Genomic DNA, 20558 nt, shown 5'->3' on the forward strand with positions numbered 1-20558 from the left:
CAGCCTGCTTGAGGTCTTGATTATTTGTTCTGTAAAGTTCATAGGCAACACGTGAGGCCAGGTTTGAGGAGTTGTGCCTGTGAAGCCTGGTGTTGACCACAGGTCATGGGGAAGGGAGCAGACTGCTCCAGTATGTGGAGGACCTTTGCACACATGAACACATGCCGGCAAAGAGGGAGTGTTCGAGAAAGGAGGCCTACTAAAAACATGGTCCAAAAATAATCTTTCAAAGCAAAGAAAGCAGAGACACAATTGGATTGGGTGTTAAATCACAGTTAAGGGGAGAATGAGCCATTGCTGTCCATGAGACTGCTAGAATGTCTCAGAACATTTTTCATTAATGATTTTAATTTGTAGTGTCCTGGTGCATAAGACATCCAGAAAATCAAGGTGACAGTAAACAACACTAAAAGTGAGACCAACCCAATTCACTTGTCTAGAAGCCAAAAATAAAGCTAATGGTGCAAAGTTACTGAATTCTTACATTTTGTCTTTTGGTAGCAGAGGTAGAAAGGACATTGTGTGTTTTAAAGAAGGCTTTTGATCTGACTCTGCCTTTAAGTTGTTTCCGGTTGTGCCTTTGCTGGATTTTGCTTTTTTGACTCCTTTGGAGCTTCTTTACAAAAGTCTGGACCAGAAAGTCTGTTGGCTTGTTCCAGTTTTCAGTCTGGCAGCCTCCTTTCTTCCCTCTTCCCAGCATGTTTTACACCGAGACTGTTGCTGGGTGCCCCCATGCCCGTAACAAGACAGCAGCCCTTCACAAACCTGTGATGAAGACTCCGTTAAATCCACTGCCTTTATCCCAGGGAGGGGACAGAAGGGATATCTCTGTGGGAAGGCTGCGTTCTCCAGATGCCAGCTACTAGATAAGTGAGACAACATTTTGTTGGAGATGGAACTGGGAAATGTCCAAAGCGTTTTGTGCAATAGTTACATGCCCCATCTGGCTCTGTCTGTAACAGAGTGATGAAAAAGAGGGGAAAAATTCCTTTATCACACCTCACTCTTCCTTGCAGCCCAGCAGGGCTGTCAGGGAACCACAAACACAGGTGTTGGATTCATGACCCTGTGGAAGAGACCCATGTCTTCCCTGGTACGTGCACAGCTAAGCCTCTGCCGGTTCCATTTTCAAGACTAGAGAGAGCAGATCAGTGGTACCTTTCACCTGGCAGTGCAGGGCTCTTGTTCTCACCTGCAGCCAGGTAAAAGGGACAGTAGGGACCCTATCTGCATAATAACAGCAACTCTGTTCTGATGCCCCATGCCAAGAGAGCAAGCTGTTCTAGAACTGTTCTAACTGCCATTAAAATGGTCACCGCTTAATACGCTCACTTCTTCACATCTTAAATCACTTTCTTAACAGAGGCTTGGTGTTTGATACCCACTATGGAAACCTGTTGAAGGTTGATGCCTATGGGAACCTCCTAGTGTGTGCACATGGCTTTAATTTCCTCAGAGGGTGAGTGCTGACTCTTAGCTGTTGGGTTTTTTTACTTAATATGTTCTTTTTTGTCACTGATCCTTGGGACACCCATTGCATAATGAGTCACAGGGACTCCACTAACAGCAGATGCTGTATTGGTGTTCCAACAGCTCCAGGGTTGACTGGGGATGCATTGAGGGTCCCAGACACCGCAACAGCCCAGGGTGTTTATAGAGGAAAGGTCCATGTCAGCACAGGCACAGTGTGCTGGGAATAGAAGAAAGTGTGCTGTGGGGAGTGATAGGTGGGATGATCCAGGTGCTGTTGACCTGTCCTGGCACAGTTTAACATTAGCAGCTTGTCAGTTAAGACAAAGCCACTGTGTGAGGGCTGCTGGCAAAAGAGAGGACCCGTGCACTGAGAGACTGTTACTTCCACAGCCATTGCTAAGGAAGTTCAAGGGCCTGAGCTGCCTTGGGGAAGGAACAAGCTTGCTCTGCCCCTTAGTGTTTCTGACCTTTGAGGGTGTCAGAAGTGAGGCATTGCGTGCCATTTGCCGCAGCCTTCCCTGGCCACCTTTGCTCCAAACATGTCTTGGGCTCTCACTTGTGCTTGTTCTGGCCATCCTGGTGCATGGGTGTCCGCACGTGCCTGGCTGGAAGGTGATGGTGTGGTTGTGGAGACTGGTGGGTGCAGTCTTGTGCAGTGGTTGGATTCCATGATCTTAAATGTCTTTTCCGACTTAAGTGATTCAATGATTCTTGCCCCAGAGAAGGTGCTTTAGGAAGCAGAGGGGACCACAGTGCTACCTGCCTGCTGTGTCCCAGCAAATCCCCTCCTATTGCTGCTGTGAGGGCGGATGGATGGAAGGCAGTGCAGGCCAGCTCAGGGCCTCCAAGGCCGCAAGCCTTGTCATTGCAGGCCTGTAAGTCCTTGCGTCAGGAAGCCAAAATCTAGAAAAAGCCCTTATATATGCACTTCTTTGAGTCAGAGGTGATCTTCAGAAGCTCCAGAAATGAAGGAAACCAGAATAATTAAATGACTTTTAGTCATCGCCACCCTGCTGATTAATTGCAGAGGGCCCCAGGCAAGCCTCCCGCCCGGACAGCACTCCCCTGCTGAAAGCTGCTCAGGGGAGTGTAAAGCAACACATGGAAAGTGGGGGAAAGTTTAAGATAAGCAAACAATGAAAGTGCAGATGATTTAAGGCATCCTAATAGCCAACGTCATAGGGCTTAAGGTCGAGCTGTGGACTCTCAACCACTCCATTTCCCTGTGTGGGCTCTGCTCAGTGTGCTGACTCAGCAGTGAGGGCTTTGTCCCCGGCTCCGCTGGAGCTAGCGCAGGGAAGGGAACTATGCCGCTGCATATAGTTTTGTTCTTGCGCTGCTAGTGCATGTGGGAAAGCTGGGTGTTGATTAAAGCACAACAGACTCTAGTTAATGGACCCTGCTACAACTGTATTTTGCAGGTCAGCATGTTTTATCCTTGTTGGTTTTTGTGGTTTCATTTTTCTCCACTTTATCTATTCTCAGGCCAGAAACACGGGATCAATATCCAAATAAATTTATCCAGAGGGATGACACAGATAGGTTTTACATTCTGAACACGTTATTCAATCTACCAGGTGAGTTTAATGTGAGCCAGCGCTTGCCTGTTTCTGTGCCTCTGCAGCCAGTAAAGCTTTGCTGATGTCATACTCTGCTTATCTGTTGGGTTTGAGGTTAATTTTTTTTTACATTAACCTTCTTCTTTTGGCTACAAGACCTAAAGTTAGCTGGCCATATGATGTTATCCTTGTTTTAAAATCTTGCCTTGTTTCTTTGCAGAGACCTACCTTTTGGCTTGTCTAGTGGATTTCTTTACTAACTGTGACCGGTACACTAGGTACGTATCCCCTCCAGTTCAAGGTGCTGATGGTGTAGTGAGATTGTTGTTATAAAGAGCAATACAGCACAGATGGAGCTGTTCTTTATATCAGTGGAGGCCCCTCAAGTGGTTTCAGTGGGGAAAAGTTCAGGCCTCTTACTCTGTTGACGTTACGAGAAGAATTTTGTGGTGACAAGATGATCTGTGTGTACAGTAGACGCTGGTTATGAGGGTTTCCTTCACAGGGTACATCAGTATCACCATACTGACTGACGCTGGTGTTTGGGCCGGCTTTTAAGACCACACACTTACTACAAGGTGATTAGTTACCAGACAGCTCATTTTGAGCCTGTGTCTGCTGGAGCAGTGTTTGAACTGGTAGCTGAAGGGCTAAATTTCCTCAGCCAGTTGCCACAAGTCCCTCATGTCATAATTGAGGACTTGTTCACTTAAAGGTGAAACGCTCAGGCACAGTGTAGTGTAAAAGGCTGTTTGTGCAGCATGAGTATTTACCTAGCTTTCAAATAGGTATAAGCATAAAAACAAGCTGCAGCTTGAACTGGCCAATGTGAATGCTGCTGTGGTGCTGACTCATGTGATGGGTCGTCTTTGCATATGATGTGAGTGGAAGGCAAAGGTTTAATGGGGCTTTACCTGAGAGCAGAGGAACTGTTTATGCTGACAATCCATCAGGTGAAGTATCCTTTCTCAGGAGAGGCGTGATGATTGCTGTCATAATAAATACAGCTCTTTTTAATCCTCCTTGATTTCTTCTGATGCAAACTCTCATGGGTGTCTCAAAGATCCCTCCACTGTATCTTGTAGAGGAAATTTCTCATGTTAACTCTTAACTGTTCAACACAGTAGTTGTTCCTTCTCTAAGCAGTGAGTATTACATTTAGTTTATTTCTGTGGCATCCCCCTTTTTTAGTGTTGGAAAGAGGGTGAAAGGGCAGCACTCTGCTTAGTTTCTCAGTACCATTCATCTTTTGTAAAATGCTGCAAACTGCACAGCGCCAGTCTTTTTTCCTTCTTGTAATACTGTGGGGTAGAAATAAGTGTTGCAGTCACAGAGAGCTGTAGTACTGCTGTGGAGGCACAGGCCTGTAGTTAGGAGCTCACATCCTAAAATTTTAAACAAATTTTTTTGGGTAGCACGCAGAGCCTGTTAAGCTCTGTTTGTAGCCTTCTTTCAAGTCTGAGCTGTGGTAAAGTAGTAAATAAGAAACCACTATAGTTAAACAAACTCCAAACAACATTTTGAACTGTCACTTTTCTTTTACATGTTTCTCACCTGGTGCGATTGGCTGCTACAATCTCTCTTCTTTCTCCCCACAGCTGTGAAACAGGGTTTAAAGATGGAGACCTCTTCATGTCCTTCAGGAGTATGTTCCAGGATGTCAGAGATGCTGTTGACTGGGTTCATTACAAGGTGATTGCAAGAACTCCTTGGGACGTCTGTAGTTGTAACTGAGTTAGAGGGACTGGTTTGTAACTCATGAGTTAAGATGTGTTAATCCACCGGGCAAGAGCCCCGCTTTGCCGCCTAGTGAGCAAACAATAAATTGCGGCTGTAAATCAAGATCTCCACTGCCCTCCTAGTACGGGAACGTATCTGCCTTGGCTCCCTGTTCCTTTTTATGGTGCCCAGATTCCATTTCTGTACTGTAATTCATGGGTTTTAGAACATGATGCCATGAGGGTATTTGTACTTACAGTCCACAACTTGTGCATTGTCCTAATTATTAAAACACTTTACTGTAAATGGTTTACATTGGTACTATCTTATGTTGTCTGAAAAGTACCTGCATTAAACAGAGAAATACATCAATTCTTCTCTATTTAGAGAGGAGAGGCAGTTCATCTTTTTCACACAGTTGCGCAGAAATTTAGAATATAACTTTGTGAGCGTTAATGTCTGCTTAAAAACCTGATTTTCTTGTTCTTCCTCATTCAAGAGGTCTGTTGGGGTGGGATGGAGAACGATCACAGGAGAACCCTGCTCACAGTTGTAGTTGTGGTGGTTCTTTAAGCCCTAGCGAAGTCAGGAATCTATTTTTCTTTCCTTATGCAGTGTTGTGTGATACATGTTGGAGTTGGCCTTTGAGTAAAGCATTATGGTCAGTGTTGGAGACAGGTCGTTGACTGTCTTGTTTGGTATGGCAAATCTTTTTTTTTTGTTGTTTCTATTGTATTCCCTTCTGAAAGGGTTAAAATGCTGTTGAAGTGGATTATTTACCATGGTGAGGGAATCGATGGATCACAGAGTTTGTGATGGTCCCTGCTACTCAAAGCCTCTCATCTCTAGAGTCACTGGTTCAGATTCGCCCTGGTTTGTACTTTCACAGCATTTTAAAGTGTGAAAGTTGGCATTACTTTGATGTCTCTTACATCATAAGTTTCCATTACCTCACTGGGTTCTGTTGTTTCTATTTCAGGGATCGCTCAAGGAAAAGACCCTTGAGAATCTGGAAAAGTACGTGGTGAAAGATGTAAGTGTGAAGTTACTTTACTTGTGCTACGTGACATTCTATACTGAGTAAGCAAGCAAGAAATAAACGTGTTGATTTGCTTTACTAAACCACAAAACAGATAACGCTGTCATTTCTATTGTAATAATCAAAGGCAAAGTGGAAAGTTCGGATGCAGCCTTTATTCTGAGCCAGTGATCCACGTGATTTCGTATTCATGTGCATGTTTTTTACGTAAAATATAAAAGCCAGAGGAAATGTTACCATGGGACACAGGTGAATACACTGGCAAGGCTTGCGTTGTTTCTTTTGGTGGGGAAAGCAACTGTGTTCCCTGCCCGCATTTTCTCTGCCCAAGCAGACCTTGTTTTTAAAAAGCAACAGATGAGCATCTTTTTAGACAGAAGTATTCTTTAGCCATCCAACAAAAATGTTACATGTGTTTAACCGTGAGGGACTGAGGAAAAGATCCTGAAAGACTCACCAGTGTCCAGTCTCTTGATAGGCTGGAAAGTGTGTTCAGCACGCCTAACTGAGCAAGCTCCAGTGGTTCCTTTACTTACGCCCTCTCTGCAGTGTGCAAGGCCCCTCTGGACCACATATGGTGTAATTATTCTTTAGTTTAGATGAGCCCTGTCTTAAAGTATCACTTTGAAGCAGTTAACCTTGTTTCTAGTTACATGCCTGCAGAATTCTTAGGAAACTGTTCTGTGAGGTAATCAGCTACTCTGGCAATGGACTGAGATTCATGATTGAATAAAAATATCCCCGGGAATAAATTCTGCCTAATCTGAGGCTGGAATTATAATGCACTCCAACTTGTGGCTTGTGTCAGCTCAGATTTCATCTGCCTCTGGGCCCATTTCGGGAACGGACTTGGAGCTGGAGGAGCTGCTCCAGCATGCCTGGCACAGGCCAAATTGGTGGGAACAGCACAGGGTGCCTGGCACTGTCGTTGGCAAAGGCACCGCAGCCTCGCTGAACCCTTCCCCCTTGCCTTCTCCCCCTGGGCTGTCCTCTGAGGGGCTGTTATGTGGATGGACCAGCAGCTTTCCTGGCTCTGGCCACTGCAAAACACATGAGTTTGCTTGCTTGATGGTCTGATTTGCTTTGTTTTGTCTGGTAGCATCATAGTTTAAAAGTTTTTTGCCTGTGATGAATCTCTGTAGCTCCTGTGTGTGACTTGTATGTCTATTGGCTTTCAGGGGAAGCTACCACTGCTGCTCAGCCGCATGAATGAAGTTGGGAAGGTGTTTCTTGTCACAAACAGCGACTATAAATACACAGATGTAAGTGCTGCTCAGTTGTTGTGTTGGTATATAATAAAGTAAGCAAATGCCAGCCATTCATTTGTATGGGTTTTGGTAGGACATCTTCTGGTGGAGAATTAGGGGGTTTCTAAACTAGGTGTAGGATGGTTTAGTGGTGAACGCAGATTAGGTCTTGAATCATCTTTTGTAGTCCTGGTTCTGCTACTGACCTAGCATGGGCCTGGCTTAAGTCCCTCTGTGCCTCACTCAGTTCCTCAGCAATTAAAAGGCTGAAAGAGATACTAATTTTAGATTTCAGCATCCTTTAAAATGCAGAGCTTGTCTTTCAAGTGAGATAGTCTGAGTACAGACAGGTCACCAAAGCCATTGTGCTGGAGAGGTCTAAAAGCCAGAAAGGGCTGTCTGCTGTGCTGTAGGAATAAACGCTGTTACTTCAGCTCCGGGTAAGTGTCTGTTGCAACACTGCTAATGCAAAGATTTATGTGCCATTTTAAAGCATTGCAAGATATACCTGAAGATTTCTGAGGCAGATTCCTGAGATTTCTGAGGCAGATATGTTCTTTGATTATAAAAATTACTGGTTTAGTTTCTGTCACTTTAAATTCTATTCATTCATTTTGTCTCCAGATCTTACGCTGACTTTCATGGAAATCCTGAAAATAAAGTTCTGTAACCTGAAAAGATAAAAGCAGAAAAGTATGCTTTTATAAACTACACAAATGTATGTTTAAAAACGCATCTTTGAATACTTTTCTTTCTGTCTTTCAGAAAATTATGACTTACTTGTTTGACTTTCCACATGGACCAAAGGTATGTGATTTCTAGACTGCAGTTCCAACAGAAACTGATGTGCCTAATTATCTGTGTAGCTGGAAGGCATTTTAATCCTGCTTCATCGGCAGCATGGGATTAGTTGCTTTAATCTGGTTAAAATACACTTGCTGGTTTGTGTCCTATTTGAATGGGATCAAAGCAAATACAATATAACAGAGAAAAGAGGCATCATCTGGTCTCAAACAATAATCTGTGTTAATGATAACATTATTTTAGTGATAAAACATTTTAACTGTGGCATTTTGCAGCCAGGTTTCTTAGAAATCTTGCACAGTGTTTTAGATGTTAAAAAAAAAAACCTTGATGGAAAGGGAAGAGTTTTATAAAACAGCAGAAACATTTATGGCTGATTGTGCCTTGACTACGGTAACTCCAAACGTTTGAGTCATGCTTTTTCTCATTTTCTGAGGTCAAAACTCAGCCCTGTAACTTTTGGAGAGAGGCTTATGAGCTGAATTTATACTGCTTTTTCAGTGTCTCAGTGGGAGGCTATCTCACGCTCAAAAGATGTGTTTTCACACTGTGCTCTGAAGGTAGAAGGCAACCAAGGGAGAAATTTTCAGAACATGGAAAATCACCATAACTGATAGATCAAAGAAATCCTTGCTGTGGTCTTGATCTCAGAAAGAATAGAAGCAAGGGGCAGAAAGGGTTCATGAATGCCCAGTATTCTTCAGGCAGGGCTGTGATTCAAAGCCGTGCTCTGTGGAATAGGGTCCAGGCATTTCCCAGTCATGGCAAATGTACCAGCATGGCCTCGTAAGGCTGAAGCCATGAAGTCACATGTGTCTGGATCTGCCTAGGATATCACCTTCAGAAAGAGTGGCAGCAGTGTCACTTACAGCATCTCTTTACACGGCAGCTGTCCTGTGGCATGGATGTTCAGTGCAGTTTTCCTGTCTCACACCATGTTCTCAGTCCTCACTGCTAGGCTGGGTTGGGATGCGCTTGCTGCGAAAGGGGACTGCTGTAGGAGGTGGTGCTGGCAGCCCAGCATCACACCACAAGAGGCAGGAGCTAGCAGCTCTTGATGGACCAAGATTGTCATAGAAGTTATGGCTATGGACAATGACGCTGTGGTTAAACGCCCTGCAGTTGATTGTGTTGTGCCTGATTCTGGGGTTTGGTTTTGCCTTTGCAGCCTGGGAGTGCTCATCGGCCGTGGCAGTCCTACTTTGACCTGATCCTGGTGGATGCACGAAAACCCCTCTTCTTTGGGGAAGGCACTGTGTTGCGGCAGGTGGACACGGTGAGTGGCATAGGCTGGAAGGGCTCGTGCACCTCCTGTCTGGTGTCTCTTAGTGGCAACGGGCAACACAGTGTTTAGACAGGACCTGCCCTAGAGATGGTGGGGTGGCTTCTCCTCTTAGTGATTCCTGAGCAACGCCATCACCTGGAGCACAGCAGAGCTTGAGGCTTTGCTGGCTTCCCTAATGTACTGCAAGTGGCAATAGGAAAAGAGTACAGAAAGCCACCTCTAGGCTGTGTGGGAGTGAGCGAGATAAAGAGTAAAGTATCAATAAGACAGAAAAGATCCAGACCATCAGCTGTTCTGCACTAACGCAATGTCTCCTTCCTCAGGTGACCGGGAAGCTGAAGATTGGTACATACACTGGCCCGCTGCAGCACGGCATCGTGTACTCGGGAGGTGAGGCAAGAACCCTTCTTGTCCTGTGGAGTGGCTCTGACATGCCCTTGTGGCCTTCAGCCACTCTGGCTGTGAGAGGACTTGTGCCAGGCACCAGGCAAGGTTGTGTTTCCCAAAGCACATTGTACTGTGCACTCTGTGCAGTGCACCAGAAGCTCTCCATCATCACTGCTGCTCAGTGCAGGGAAGAAATGGACCCATTCCTCCTCAAACACCATTTTCCTCCTTGCCAAGAAGGGTCTAGGAAATGCCGCTGCAGGGCTTGTGGTAGAGGGGGAGCTGCAGCTGGCCCAGCACAACGTTCCCAGCTGTACTTACAGTACTGCCACTGTGCCACACTTGGAGGGTCCCCTGAGATAGGGAAGAGCAGCAGGTGGATATACAGGGCTGTCTGTGGTGCCCAGGGCTCCATTCCTGTCCCATGGGGTGGGAGGCAGCACGGCCCCTCTGCTGCTGCCATTCATGTTGGGGGGTGTGGGCAAAGCTGCCCCTGGATGAACTCCCCAGGTGAGTGGGCGCTGCCTGTGCTGCTGTGGCCAAACAGAGGTGCTATATGGAGCAGTGGAGGTGTCTGGGAGGAAAATGCACCTGCTCTGTCCCTAACCCTGGCCCTCTGAAATGAGCCATCTGTTTCCTTTTGGCTCCCCGTTCTGAACCATGCCATTCTTCTCTCAGGTTCTTCAGACACAGTCTGTGACCTCCTGGGGGCCAAAGGGAAGGACATCTTGTACATCGGAGACCATATCTTTGGCGACATCCTCAAATCCAAGAAGCGCCAGGGCTGGAGGACCTTCCTGGTGATCCCTGAGCTGGCGCAGGAGCTGCACGTCTGGACAGACAAAAGCGGTCAGCAGCCAGGCAAACCCCAGGCCAGGCTTTGCTCTTGCTTGCCTGGTGCTGCACCTCTGAGATCACCAGAGCTTACAGGGGTGCAGGGGAGGGATCGCCCTGGCTTGCCGCTTCTCCTTTTGGCCCTTTTTCCGTGGGTCTGGGTGTTGGTGGCCGGAGCTGGGCAGCTCTCTGTGGGCTGGCCTCAGGGTCCCAGGCCTTTCCTGTGCTCTTTCCCAGGCTGCTTGCACTTGATCAGCCAAGCTCTGACTTGGCTGGGGGAAAAGCTGCAGCTGGGTGGGGTCGAGTTGTTCCTAATCCATAACCCTGCCCCTAAAACTCCTCTCCCTCCATCCATATGGAGCCATGGCTTCTCCGGTAAAAAGTATCTGACAAGACGCCTGGGATATTCTCCCTGTAATGCCTGAGCCATGAGTGCTCTCCCATCTGCAGGGAGTCCCGGCTCACCAGCCACTTCCTTCTCCTTCCTCCCACTCCCTCTGCTGCCAAAGTGCTGTGTGTTTCCCATCTTCCAGCACTACTGCTTTTCTGCTACTTTTGCTACTGCAAAGGTTTGCCCTTTGGTGTGTAATAGGTTTGGGAGTTATCCAAGTTGCCCCATGGCTGGTTGGAAGGTTCGGGCGAGGGCTGTGAAGGTTCAGCCTCAAAAACAAAAGTGGCAATCAAAAACCAAGCCCAGAGCTCTGCCGGTGGCACAGAGCGTGACTGAACCCTCTCCCTGCACAGTGGCTGTGAGATGTCGTGCTTCTTGATGCAGCGCCTCTCCCCTGCCGTGCGAGGGGAGGAGGCAGGATGGTGGGTTTGCCTTTTCATTTCAACAGTTTAAACTTACCTTAACCCCCTCCCCCCCCCTTTTTTTTTTTTTTCTGGATTTTCCAGCCCTTTTTGAAGAGCTGCAGAGTCTGGACATATTCTTGGCCGAGCTATACAAGTGAGTATTCAAACAGTGACAATTTCCCTGCTGCCTCTCCCAGCCTAGCAACAGCTAACAAGCAGCTCTGACAAAACCCTGGGGTTGAGTTAGCGGCACTGCTGCCAGAGCTTTGACTCAGGCCTGGGCTCTGCCCACGAGACCAACCTTCCCCTCCAGACCAGCCTCCTCCCCCAAGCCCCCATCCCACAGCATCTGTTCTGAAAGACTTTTCACACCATGTGTTTGCCTTCTCGCCTGTAACTAGGCATCTGGACAGTAGCAGCAATGAACGCCCTGACATCAGCTCCATCCAGAGACGCATTAAGGTACCAATCATAAAAATCCCTTTTCATCCTTTTGGATCCCAGAGGGCTTGAGACAACCCAGCCCCACCGCTCAGCCCTGAAATGCTTTGCTTTGCCTTTGGGTGGGCACAGCAGGCTTGGCAAAGCTGTTCTCTGTTCTGTCTTAGTGGATGCAAACAGAGGAGCTTCTCAGCTCGCTGGTGACGCTGGCAATTCTGAAAGGCAGCCTGGTCTGGAATAGGGTCTCCTTGCTCATGCATACAGCAGCACTGGCACCGACGGTGCTCACTGCTGCAGAACAGGGCGCTGGCACACACAAGCTTGGAGGGCCTGTAGTCTCTGGTTCAGCCACCCCTGGGTGCCAGCCTGGGGCAGGTACTGGCTTTTGAGCCCGCTGCTGCCTTCCCCTCTGTTAGCTGGGACGTAGCTGCACTCTGATGCTGCAGGATGTGAGCACAGAAAGCCTTGCTGGAGATCCTTGCAGCTCTCTTGTAGCCCCCAGCGCACTCCAGTGTTGTCGTGGCTCCATGCTGCTGCCTGCCCGGCCCAGGACCTAATCTGCCCTTTGCTTGTAGAAAGTGACCCACGACATGGACATGTGCTATGGGATGATGGGGAGCCTCTTCCGCAGCGGCTCTCGGCAGACCCTGTTTGCCAGCCAGGTCATGCGCTACGCTGATCTCTATGCAGCCTCCTTCATCAACCTCCTCTACTACCCCTTCAGCTACCTCTTCAGAGCCGCCCATGTCCTGGTAAGTTGCGGACCGTGGGAAGGTGGGCAGGGGTCCCAGAGGTGCCCGCACCGGTGTTTGTTAACACTTCCGCAAGCGCCAGGAATGGCACCTTGGAGGGTTGGGTGGTATTTGATGCACCATGGGCCAAAAAAAGGCTCACGTTCTGGGGTTTGCCCTCCCTCTGTCTCAGGGAGATAGCCCGGGACTGGGACACCCCCTGCCATCTCCTCTCTCTCTTACATGTGTAGATGCCACACGAGTCCACGGTGGAGCACACACACGTTGACATCAATGAGAAGGAGTCACCGATGGCCACGCGCAATCGCACCTCAGTGGATTTTAAAGATTCTGACTACAAGCGGCATCAACTGACCCGTTCCATCAGCGAGATCAAACCGCCCAACCTCTTCCCCCAGGCACCTCAGGAAATCACACACTGCCATGATGAAGATGATGATGAGGAAGAAGAAGAGGAGGAAGAGGAGGAGGAAGAGGAAGAGGAATAAGAAGGAAAAAGCAAAGCACCGCTGAAGACAAACCGTGACTCTAGCAGTGATCAGGAGCAGATTCCTTTGTTGGGGCCCTTGGGGTGATGGGTTGGGGGGGCTGTGATTCTTGCAAAGGCACGTTTTGGAAGTGTCTGGAAACTTTTAACAAATTAACACTAATTAGGAGGAGACCCTTGTTTTCAGTTTTGCAGACGGTTCAAAAAGCTGATGGATTCTGCCTGGGGTGGTGCATTCAGATTGGACTGCCCACCTGTGCTGTCATGCTGCTCCCATTACATACAGGGATGCTGCATGTTTCTCCCTTTCCCATGATGTGTTTCATTTGAATTCCATTTGAACAGTGTCCTGTGAACGGTTTTTGCCATCTGTTAGATTCGCTGTGGAGAAGGAAGGGATGTGCTGGACCCTGCAGGAGACAAAATGATCTAAATTCTCCTGCCTGTTGGGTTGCTGCCCTTAACCCTCCGCTTCTGGGTTACGAAGTCCCACCTTCCTGTGTTACCCAGGGTGTTGCTGTGGCTTCCAGCAGTCAGTTTACCTTCTGCTTGGCGTGAGTTTCTCCATCTAAGTGGTTCAGTTCCTCCAGCTGTCACAGATGGCGGTGGGATTCCAGCTCTTGCATATCTGCAGCTGTACACGTTTCTGCTTGTAGATGCTTGTTATCCTCTCCCAGTGTTTCAAAGCTCTTTCATCATCGGCATGTGATGCATGATTTCCAACGCATTTCTCAAACAGCTGAGCCGCACACTGTGTTCTCAACTCCTGTAGTTTTTCAGCAGTAAATATTAACCCAGGAGCTTGAAGCTACTGCTTTAGCGTTATGTTAGTCACTTTTCCTACTGCCTATTACTAACCTTTCTGTCTGTTCAGCTTTAAGAAAGCGAAGCATCTCAAAGACAAACCCAGCCACCATCTGGAGTGAAAGGGCCTGTTATTCCAGGGTGCTGTGGGCCACGCTGTCTGCCCTAAACTAGGAAACAGCCTGTGCCACGGGGCCAGCCCCGCGGCAGGAGCCTCCAGTCCCACCAGCAGCTGCCCTTGTCTTTAGCCTGGCACGGAGCAAGCAGAGCCTCATCACAGGTTGCGGTGGGCAAGGCTGCGTCCCTGGCCAAGGAGGGTGACGGCTGCAGGCTGCCGTGCGGGGACCAGGGGTGGCCCACGGGGATGGGCAAGCAGTCCTTGTGCCCAAAAGCTACCCCAGGGAAGGGGCAGGGCCGGCACGCAGCAGGGCAGCGGTGCCCTGGGGTTTTCCTCCGTGTCGGGAGTGCAGCCTCCCTTACTGGAGCCTGTGCCGTTTGCTGTGAAGGGATTCTGACAAGGGCCCTCTTGTAACAAATTCGACTGTTGTTTCGTTACCATAAACTCAATTAATTATTTTTTTTTCCTTTTTAAAGTACCTTAGGAGAAAATAAAAAGAAAAATCACACCACCACCATCTGAGCAGGAAATGCTGCTGCTGTAGTGGCAGTTGTTCAAGTCAAATAAATGATGATGTTTCTAAAAAATGCCTGGCATTTTGTGGCACGTCGCTGAGATGATGAGAGCTGTGCTGGAGGTGGCAGGGAGAGCCAGGACTTGTCTGTGGGGGTCCTGGTGGGATGGGTGGCTGAGGAACAGGCAAAGCATCTGTGGAAGCTGGTTGTGTGAAGCGCTGCTGAGCAGTGGCTGTGGATCTGGCTTTAAGGGCTTGTCCGGTGTCCAGGAAGCAATGGAGGGACACAAGGTGCTTTTTATCCCCATCAGCTTCAGCTGGAGGAGGCGGGGGAGACAGAGAAACATTTTGGCCTGGATTCAGAGAGAGGAGGAGCTGTTCCGTGGCAGAAAGGGCAACACTCCTACCCTGCCGCTACCAGCAACACTGAGCCTTTCCAGGGCTGATTCCCACAGGCAGTACCGAGGTCCGGTCCCCACCGTGGCAGGCGGTGGCCAGGGTGGCACAGCATGGCCCGCGCTCACCAGGGGCTGCGAGCCTGGTTAAACAGAGAAAAGCACCTGGGGAAGGCCACGCTGCTGCAGCGACAGCACGGGCTGGCCCAGCCAAAGGCTGTGTGTGGCCTGTGCCTGGCCCAGACTGGGACAACCCTGGGGACAGCACGGTGCCATGCTCAGCCCTCGCTTATGAACAAACCCCTCGTATCGACCAAATCAGACCAGATGAGGCCCCAGCCCTACCACAGCAGGACATTTACTACCCCGGGCCCAAAGTGCCAGCCAGAAAAGCAACACCAAAAGGCTGCAGGTGGTGGCCAACAGTCCACAGCCAACACCAGGGACTGCTAAAAGCCCCAAAGCCAGCACTGGGTCCCTGACCCTTTGATTTTGAGGGCTGCAGAGCGGCTAATGCATACCCACAGCGAGGTAGCTGCAGGAAGGGTTTGAGGGAACCGTTCCCGAGCCCTTTCACTAAAGGCCATGTGGGGCTTTGCTATGTTTAAACCTCATTTCTCCAAGTATAGCCACTTGAATTTTTTAAGCTTTAGCTCAGCAGCTGGGGAGGGTGGTGCAGCTGCGGGAAGGGAGGTCTGGGATGCTCCATGCATTCCTCCTTCCTAACCGGTCGCCACTAATAGCTCACTCCCAGCCCAGGGCTATTTCTGACTGCGATGGGGAGAAGACTCTTGAAGGCTGGAGCAATGGAAAGTATTTGACCCTCACTTGACAGTGGGAAAGCGGCGGGGACATGGGCACTGCCCACTGCCTGGCCTGGTGCCACGCTGCCCATCCTGCGTGGGCTCTGCCATGGTGTTGCAGTAAAAAGCCACCGAGCAAGAGCTGGGGTGAAGCCAGTTTTCCAGCCCACACCTCCCAGGAAGCCGGTGGCCTGGCAGTACCTGTGTCTCCAGCCGGCTCCGCAGAGCCCCCAGGAAAAGCCAGCACCGCAGCTGCTGTCTCTCCCCGCAGCCTGGTCCCCTGCCCCGAGGGACAGGCATGCTGCTGCCTGCCAGCGGTGGGCTCTCTCTCCTGCCAGAGGTGAGCACGGGGGACAGACCCTGTCCCGAGCGCTCGCTCACCTGCTTTCTGCTTTCTCCCACTTTCACCAGCACTGCACGCCCCCCCTCGCTGCGCCACAGAGCTGGAGGGGGCTCACTGGCTGCACCACGCAAACGCTACCAGGCACAGCAGCCCAAGGCTCGCCCCTGCCCTTAGCAACGGCCCCGCGGGCATTTTGTGTTGGGCACCGCCAGCAAGTACTGACTAGGTCAAAGTAACTAGAGGTGCTCCCAGCTCCCGTTCCTTTACACCACCTCGAGAGGCCTTGCTGCCGCTGAAGCACAAGCCCAGTATCGGGGTACGCCTCACTGCAACGGAGGACGCAAAACCCCCCATGCCAGTCCCCGAGCAGCAGCTATTGCCGCCTTGGTCCCCAAAGCCCCAGCCATCTGCGGGTACATTACAGAGCCACCAGCCCACCCTGGCCCTGCACAGGGGTGCTCACCTCCAGCAGAGCAGCCCTGGGGACCACCGGGCTGCGGAGCGTGCGGCCGGAGCGCCGGGCTGGGGGTATGGATGGTCTACCAGCACTTAAAAACCTGTAGGTACAAAAGTTGACCTTGAGCACGATTCGCAAGGTCTGCAAGACCTGGCTGTTAGTGCTGGGGGCCCATCCCATTCCTGCTGCTGCACTGGTGCTGGGCACAGCCATGCAGGGGCACTGCTGCCACCCCACTGCCACACAGCTCTGGTCCTGGGCAGCCAACAGCCATCCTACCTCCGTGCAGGGACCCAGCCTCTCCTACCCGCCCTTCCAGGAGCCCCTGCTCTTCACCGCCAAGAGCCAGCACGAAGCCAGCATTCACATTAATTCTACTTACATCCTGCTTGCAGCATCCCACCGTCCTCCAGCCGGTGCTGGGGAGCCAAACTCCTCACAGAACCGGCCACAAGCCCCGTCCTGCTGCCACGGCGCCGGGGAGCAAGGCCCAGGTGCTGGGGGGCTCCCTGCAGCACAGCCATGGGGGCTGCACTGGGTGCAGCAACACCTCTCCACGAGGCTCGAGCAGATGCCGCCCAACTCACTAACCAGGGTTTTAGCAGCTCAAGAGCTGAGCAAGGAAGAAAGCCCAGTGCAGGGAGAGCAGCGAGGAGGACAGGGGTGGAGGGACAGCAGAAGCGCGAGAGCAGGGCTCTGTGGCACAGGAAAGGGTCGCTGTTCCTCTGCCAGTGTGGAGCTGGAAGTGATGCTGGGCAGGGGACTAAGCACAGGCCCCCTCCTGCTCAGAAATGAATCTGTGTCACCGCAGGCTCTGCAGAATTCTGCTGTCAAAGTCCCAACACCGGTGAGCAGGCAGCGGCACCTAACGCAGGGGATGGACAGCCTCACTCCACCAGCAGCTCCCATCCAACGGGGCCACTGTCACCACCAGCCACATCCCTCACTGGTGAGCCCCAGTCACGCACCAACCATCAGGCGGCATCTACGCTTCCAGACAAACAAACATGATATATGGAGAGCAGGTTGTAAATAAGGGGGTTTTATTAGTGGAAGAAAAAGGCCCTCACCCTCGAGGGAACTTCAGAAAGAGAAACTCAGCTGCTTGCCGTTACCACCAGCTTCCCAGCTTCTGGTCAGCAAAACCACCAGCACAGCCCTCCCCAGCTCAAGCACTTACGGGCCCAGACCCACCACAGTGAAGAGCAAGACCTGGCTCTACGGGGAACAGGATCCAGCCTCTCCGTGGCTCTTGGCAGCAGAAGTAGAGGTTAGAGACTGATGATGTGCCAGTAGCGGAGATCCGGGTCTAGGATCGCTGACATCAGCCCCACCACCCGCACGCCAAAATATGTCCCTTGGAAATGAGAGGGGAGCATGGAGGAGGAGGGAAAAATGCATAAACTGGAATGTTCAACAGAAAAAAAATCATCATTTATCTAAAAAGAATAAACAAAATGCTTTTAAACAAAATCACAAAATATACAAATAAATCTGGTACAAAATAAATAGGAAAGACTGGAAATCTACAACAAAATTGGAATAATTATAAAATTCATTTGTATGACAATCAGTATATGAAACGTATACACTTCATTCAGGATTTCAGTTGTGCTTATTCAGGTTTATGTACACACATGGAAATACTGCAGTCAGAACACTACAACTCTGGAAACCCAAAGTCATGTACAATATGATACAATTTGCAAAGACCACGTACGATGGCGAGTAAGACACAGGGAAGAGCCGGCTGGCGTGGTGAAGCAGGTTCAGGTAGCCACGAAACCGCGCTGCGGAGGGAATGCCGCCACGCGTCCCAGCAGGGGCCGAGCCGAGCCAGCAGCGGCCGGGAAGTGGCTCGGGGCAGCCGGGAAGGACCCGGCTGCAGGAGGAAGGTTTGGTGTGAGACCTCCGGCTGCCGGGCACAGCCGCTCATGGCTTCCAGGAACGCTTCTCAAGTATTTGGGGTTTCAGATTCAATGTGTTTGGCATCCGGGCACCTGCCCCACGGTTTGGGGGTCGAGGCTGGCTCTGCAGCCGCGTGTGCTGCAGGCAGCACGTGCCGAGAGCGCCGAGGTCCCCCAGCAGGGCCTGACCCTGAGCCGCTCGTAAGCCACCCCATGCTCAGGAGAAAATGGGTCAAACGGGGCCAGAGCACCGGTGCTGGGCTCCCGGTAGCTTTCCACTCTCCAGATTTCACGCAGTCTGCGGGGAAGGCAGAGTCCCTTGAGCAGCACCTCCCACCCTTAGCGTCAGGAACGAAGGCAGGAGCCACAGCACTGCGCACTCCTGACCGCCCTATCTCCTCCCTTCACCGGCCCGAACACTCAACCAAACCACAGCGGGAAGAGCAGAGGGACGGTCACGGCCAAGGCAGCAGCAGCCGCCACAGAAAGCCACACTGCTGAATCCAGCATGATGCAGAAGGACAGAGCACGCACCCTGGGTACAAAGCCGCCAGCCAAACCAGCTCAGCCCAGCCTGCTGGGACCTGAGACTTTAAAGCAGGGACGATGCTAGAGCTGATCTAGGCCCAGCCAGCCTGTCACTGCTGCGTGCAGAGGGGCTCACTGGGAGCCCCCTCACCCTCCCACGCTGATGTCTGGGCAAAGCCAGAAGGCATCCATTCAGTATTGGCACTTCCAACCAAAAGCCTGCGATGCAGGCTACTCACCCGATGCCTGCAAATGTCTCACTTGAATTTGGAAGGATTTGGTACAGCAGTGATGCCCACAGGATTAAAAAAAAACAAAACCCACCTGCTTTTATAAAGCTCTGTGGTCTCCAAACAGCTGATGTGGGATGCTAGACTGCTCCACCAAGCACCAAATGCTGGGAACAAACCCTTCCTCCCCAGCAAACCCGGCTATCAACCAACTGCTGCACTGCTTCCAGGAGGAGAAGACAACAAAGACATCAAAGCCAACTGTGAGGCATCAGAGCTACCTGCAGCCTTTCCATGTTTCAGGCACTTGCTTGGCTCGCAACAGCTGACAAACCTCAAGCCCTGCTCCGTGACAAGCAGCTTCTGTCAAGAACAGCCAAACCTCTCCTGCTTTGGGAGAGGATCACACATCAAGCACTCTGTTAGCCAGAAATCTGTGCTGGAGGAGCGAAAGCAGCCAGGGCACCATCCTCTGCAGGATCCTAGTGATCAACTGGCCCTGCTCAGAGGGAAACAGGGCCTGAAGGAGAGAGCAGAACAATGTTTTTCAGCTGGGGACAGAAGACCAGCAGCTTCGAGTACCATATTCCAAGGTGCAGAACCGCTATAGAGCCTGACCTCAGGATAATGAGAACAAAAAGATGTCACTTTGAGTTTAGTGCTACCAATCTGAAAAACACTTCTGTCTGCCACCTGTACCATGCCACGGGCTGGAGGCAGCCTTCCGACACCCCCTTCCTACCCCCGCAGCTCAGGGAAGGACACCGGGATAACCTGGCATGCCAGGTTTTCTCCTAGAGAGGCTCTGGCATCCCCAGGTTCAGCACCCAGCTTCTAACGGAACAGCAAATATGCACAACCAGACCAAAAAGCTCAACCGTACCACCTGGGACCCACAGCAACAGCATCCCCTCGCCGTGGCCTCAAGGACGCAGCCATGAAACTAACCACGGAGGAATGCAACCCAGCATGCAGCCAGGCTCCAGGACAAGAGCAAGACACAGAGTGGGACTGTCTGGGGGACTCTGCGGGAAGCTGTGGGTGTCTCCAAGTCCCCTGTGCTGCCAACATATGGGGAGTGAGGCCAGCAGCACCACAGAGATCACATTGACAAGAGTCCTGCAACTGATGGCCCAAGTATAACAACAGAGCAGGGATGAGGGCGGCTTCCCAGCCCAGCTTGCAGTGTAGGGCTTGTCCTCTCTGCTGGTCAAGTCAGGATGAAGGCTGCTCTCTCCTCTGTGCCACGAAAAGACAGAAGCCCAGCTTCTGATCATGTTAGTTAAGCTCATCATTTCACTGTTGGGCCAAACCAACCCTCAGTAGCCAAGGCCCAGGTACTTCTTTGGGTTTATTTAGAGCCCCAGTGTCCAGCCAGGCAGCGGGGTGGGCAGCGAGCCCAGGTCTGTACCACGCTGAGCCTTTCAGCACACGCCGGGTTTCTGCTTCATGCCAGCTGCGCGCAAGGCAGCACAGTACGAAGGCAGGAGCCCCTCAACACTGGTCAGACGTCTTTGGAATGAAGTCTCAAGTTACCATCACAACACGGGGTACTCTCTGCAGCATCCTTCCCCACCCCCCAGCCCATCTTCTACCGGTAATCCAGACACTGGATAACTTGACAACTGGTACACAGG

The 20558-nt window shown here is 50.9% G+C and overlaps 1 protein-coding gene across 7 annotated transcripts in view; it reads left to right on the forward strand.

The window, feature by feature from the left end:
* Positions 1–14331, forward strand: part of NT5C2 (5'-nucleotidase, cytosolic II) — a 63290-nt gene extending 48959 nt beyond the window's left edge. For all 7 annotated transcript variants that reach the window (XM_055720135.1, XM_055720136.1, XM_027802515.2 and 4 more), the window contains 14 exons: positions 1364–1459; positions 2959–3050; positions 3253–3310; positions 4631–4724; positions 5731–5784; positions 6969–7052; positions 7803–7844; positions 9010–9117; positions 9450–9516; positions 10192–10362; positions 11245–11296; positions 11544–11604; positions 12159–12335; positions 12566–14331. In XM_055720135.1, the coding sequence (XP_055576110.1) occupies positions 1364–1459; positions 2959–3050; positions 3253–3310; positions 4631–4724; positions 5731–5784; positions 6969–7052; positions 7803–7844; positions 9010–9117; positions 9450–9516; positions 10192–10362; positions 11245–11296; positions 11544–11604; positions 12159–12335; positions 12566–12823 (1414 nt within the window). In that variant the 3' untranslated portion in view covers positions 12824–14331. The remainder of the gene's footprint in view (positions 1–1363; positions 1460–2958; positions 3051–3252; positions 3311–4630; positions 4725–5730; positions 5785–6968; positions 7053–7802; positions 7845–9009; positions 9118–9449; positions 9517–10191; positions 10363–11244; positions 11297–11543; positions 11605–12158; positions 12336–12565) is intronic.
* Positions 14332–20558: the final 6227 nt, after the last annotated feature.

Source organism: Falco cherrug, chromosome 9, assembly GCF_023634085.1.
Source record: "Falco cherrug isolate bFalChe1 chromosome 9, bFalChe1.pri, whole genome shotgun sequence".
NCBI lineage: Eukaryota > Metazoa > Chordata > Aves > Falconiformes > Falconidae > Falco > Falco cherrug.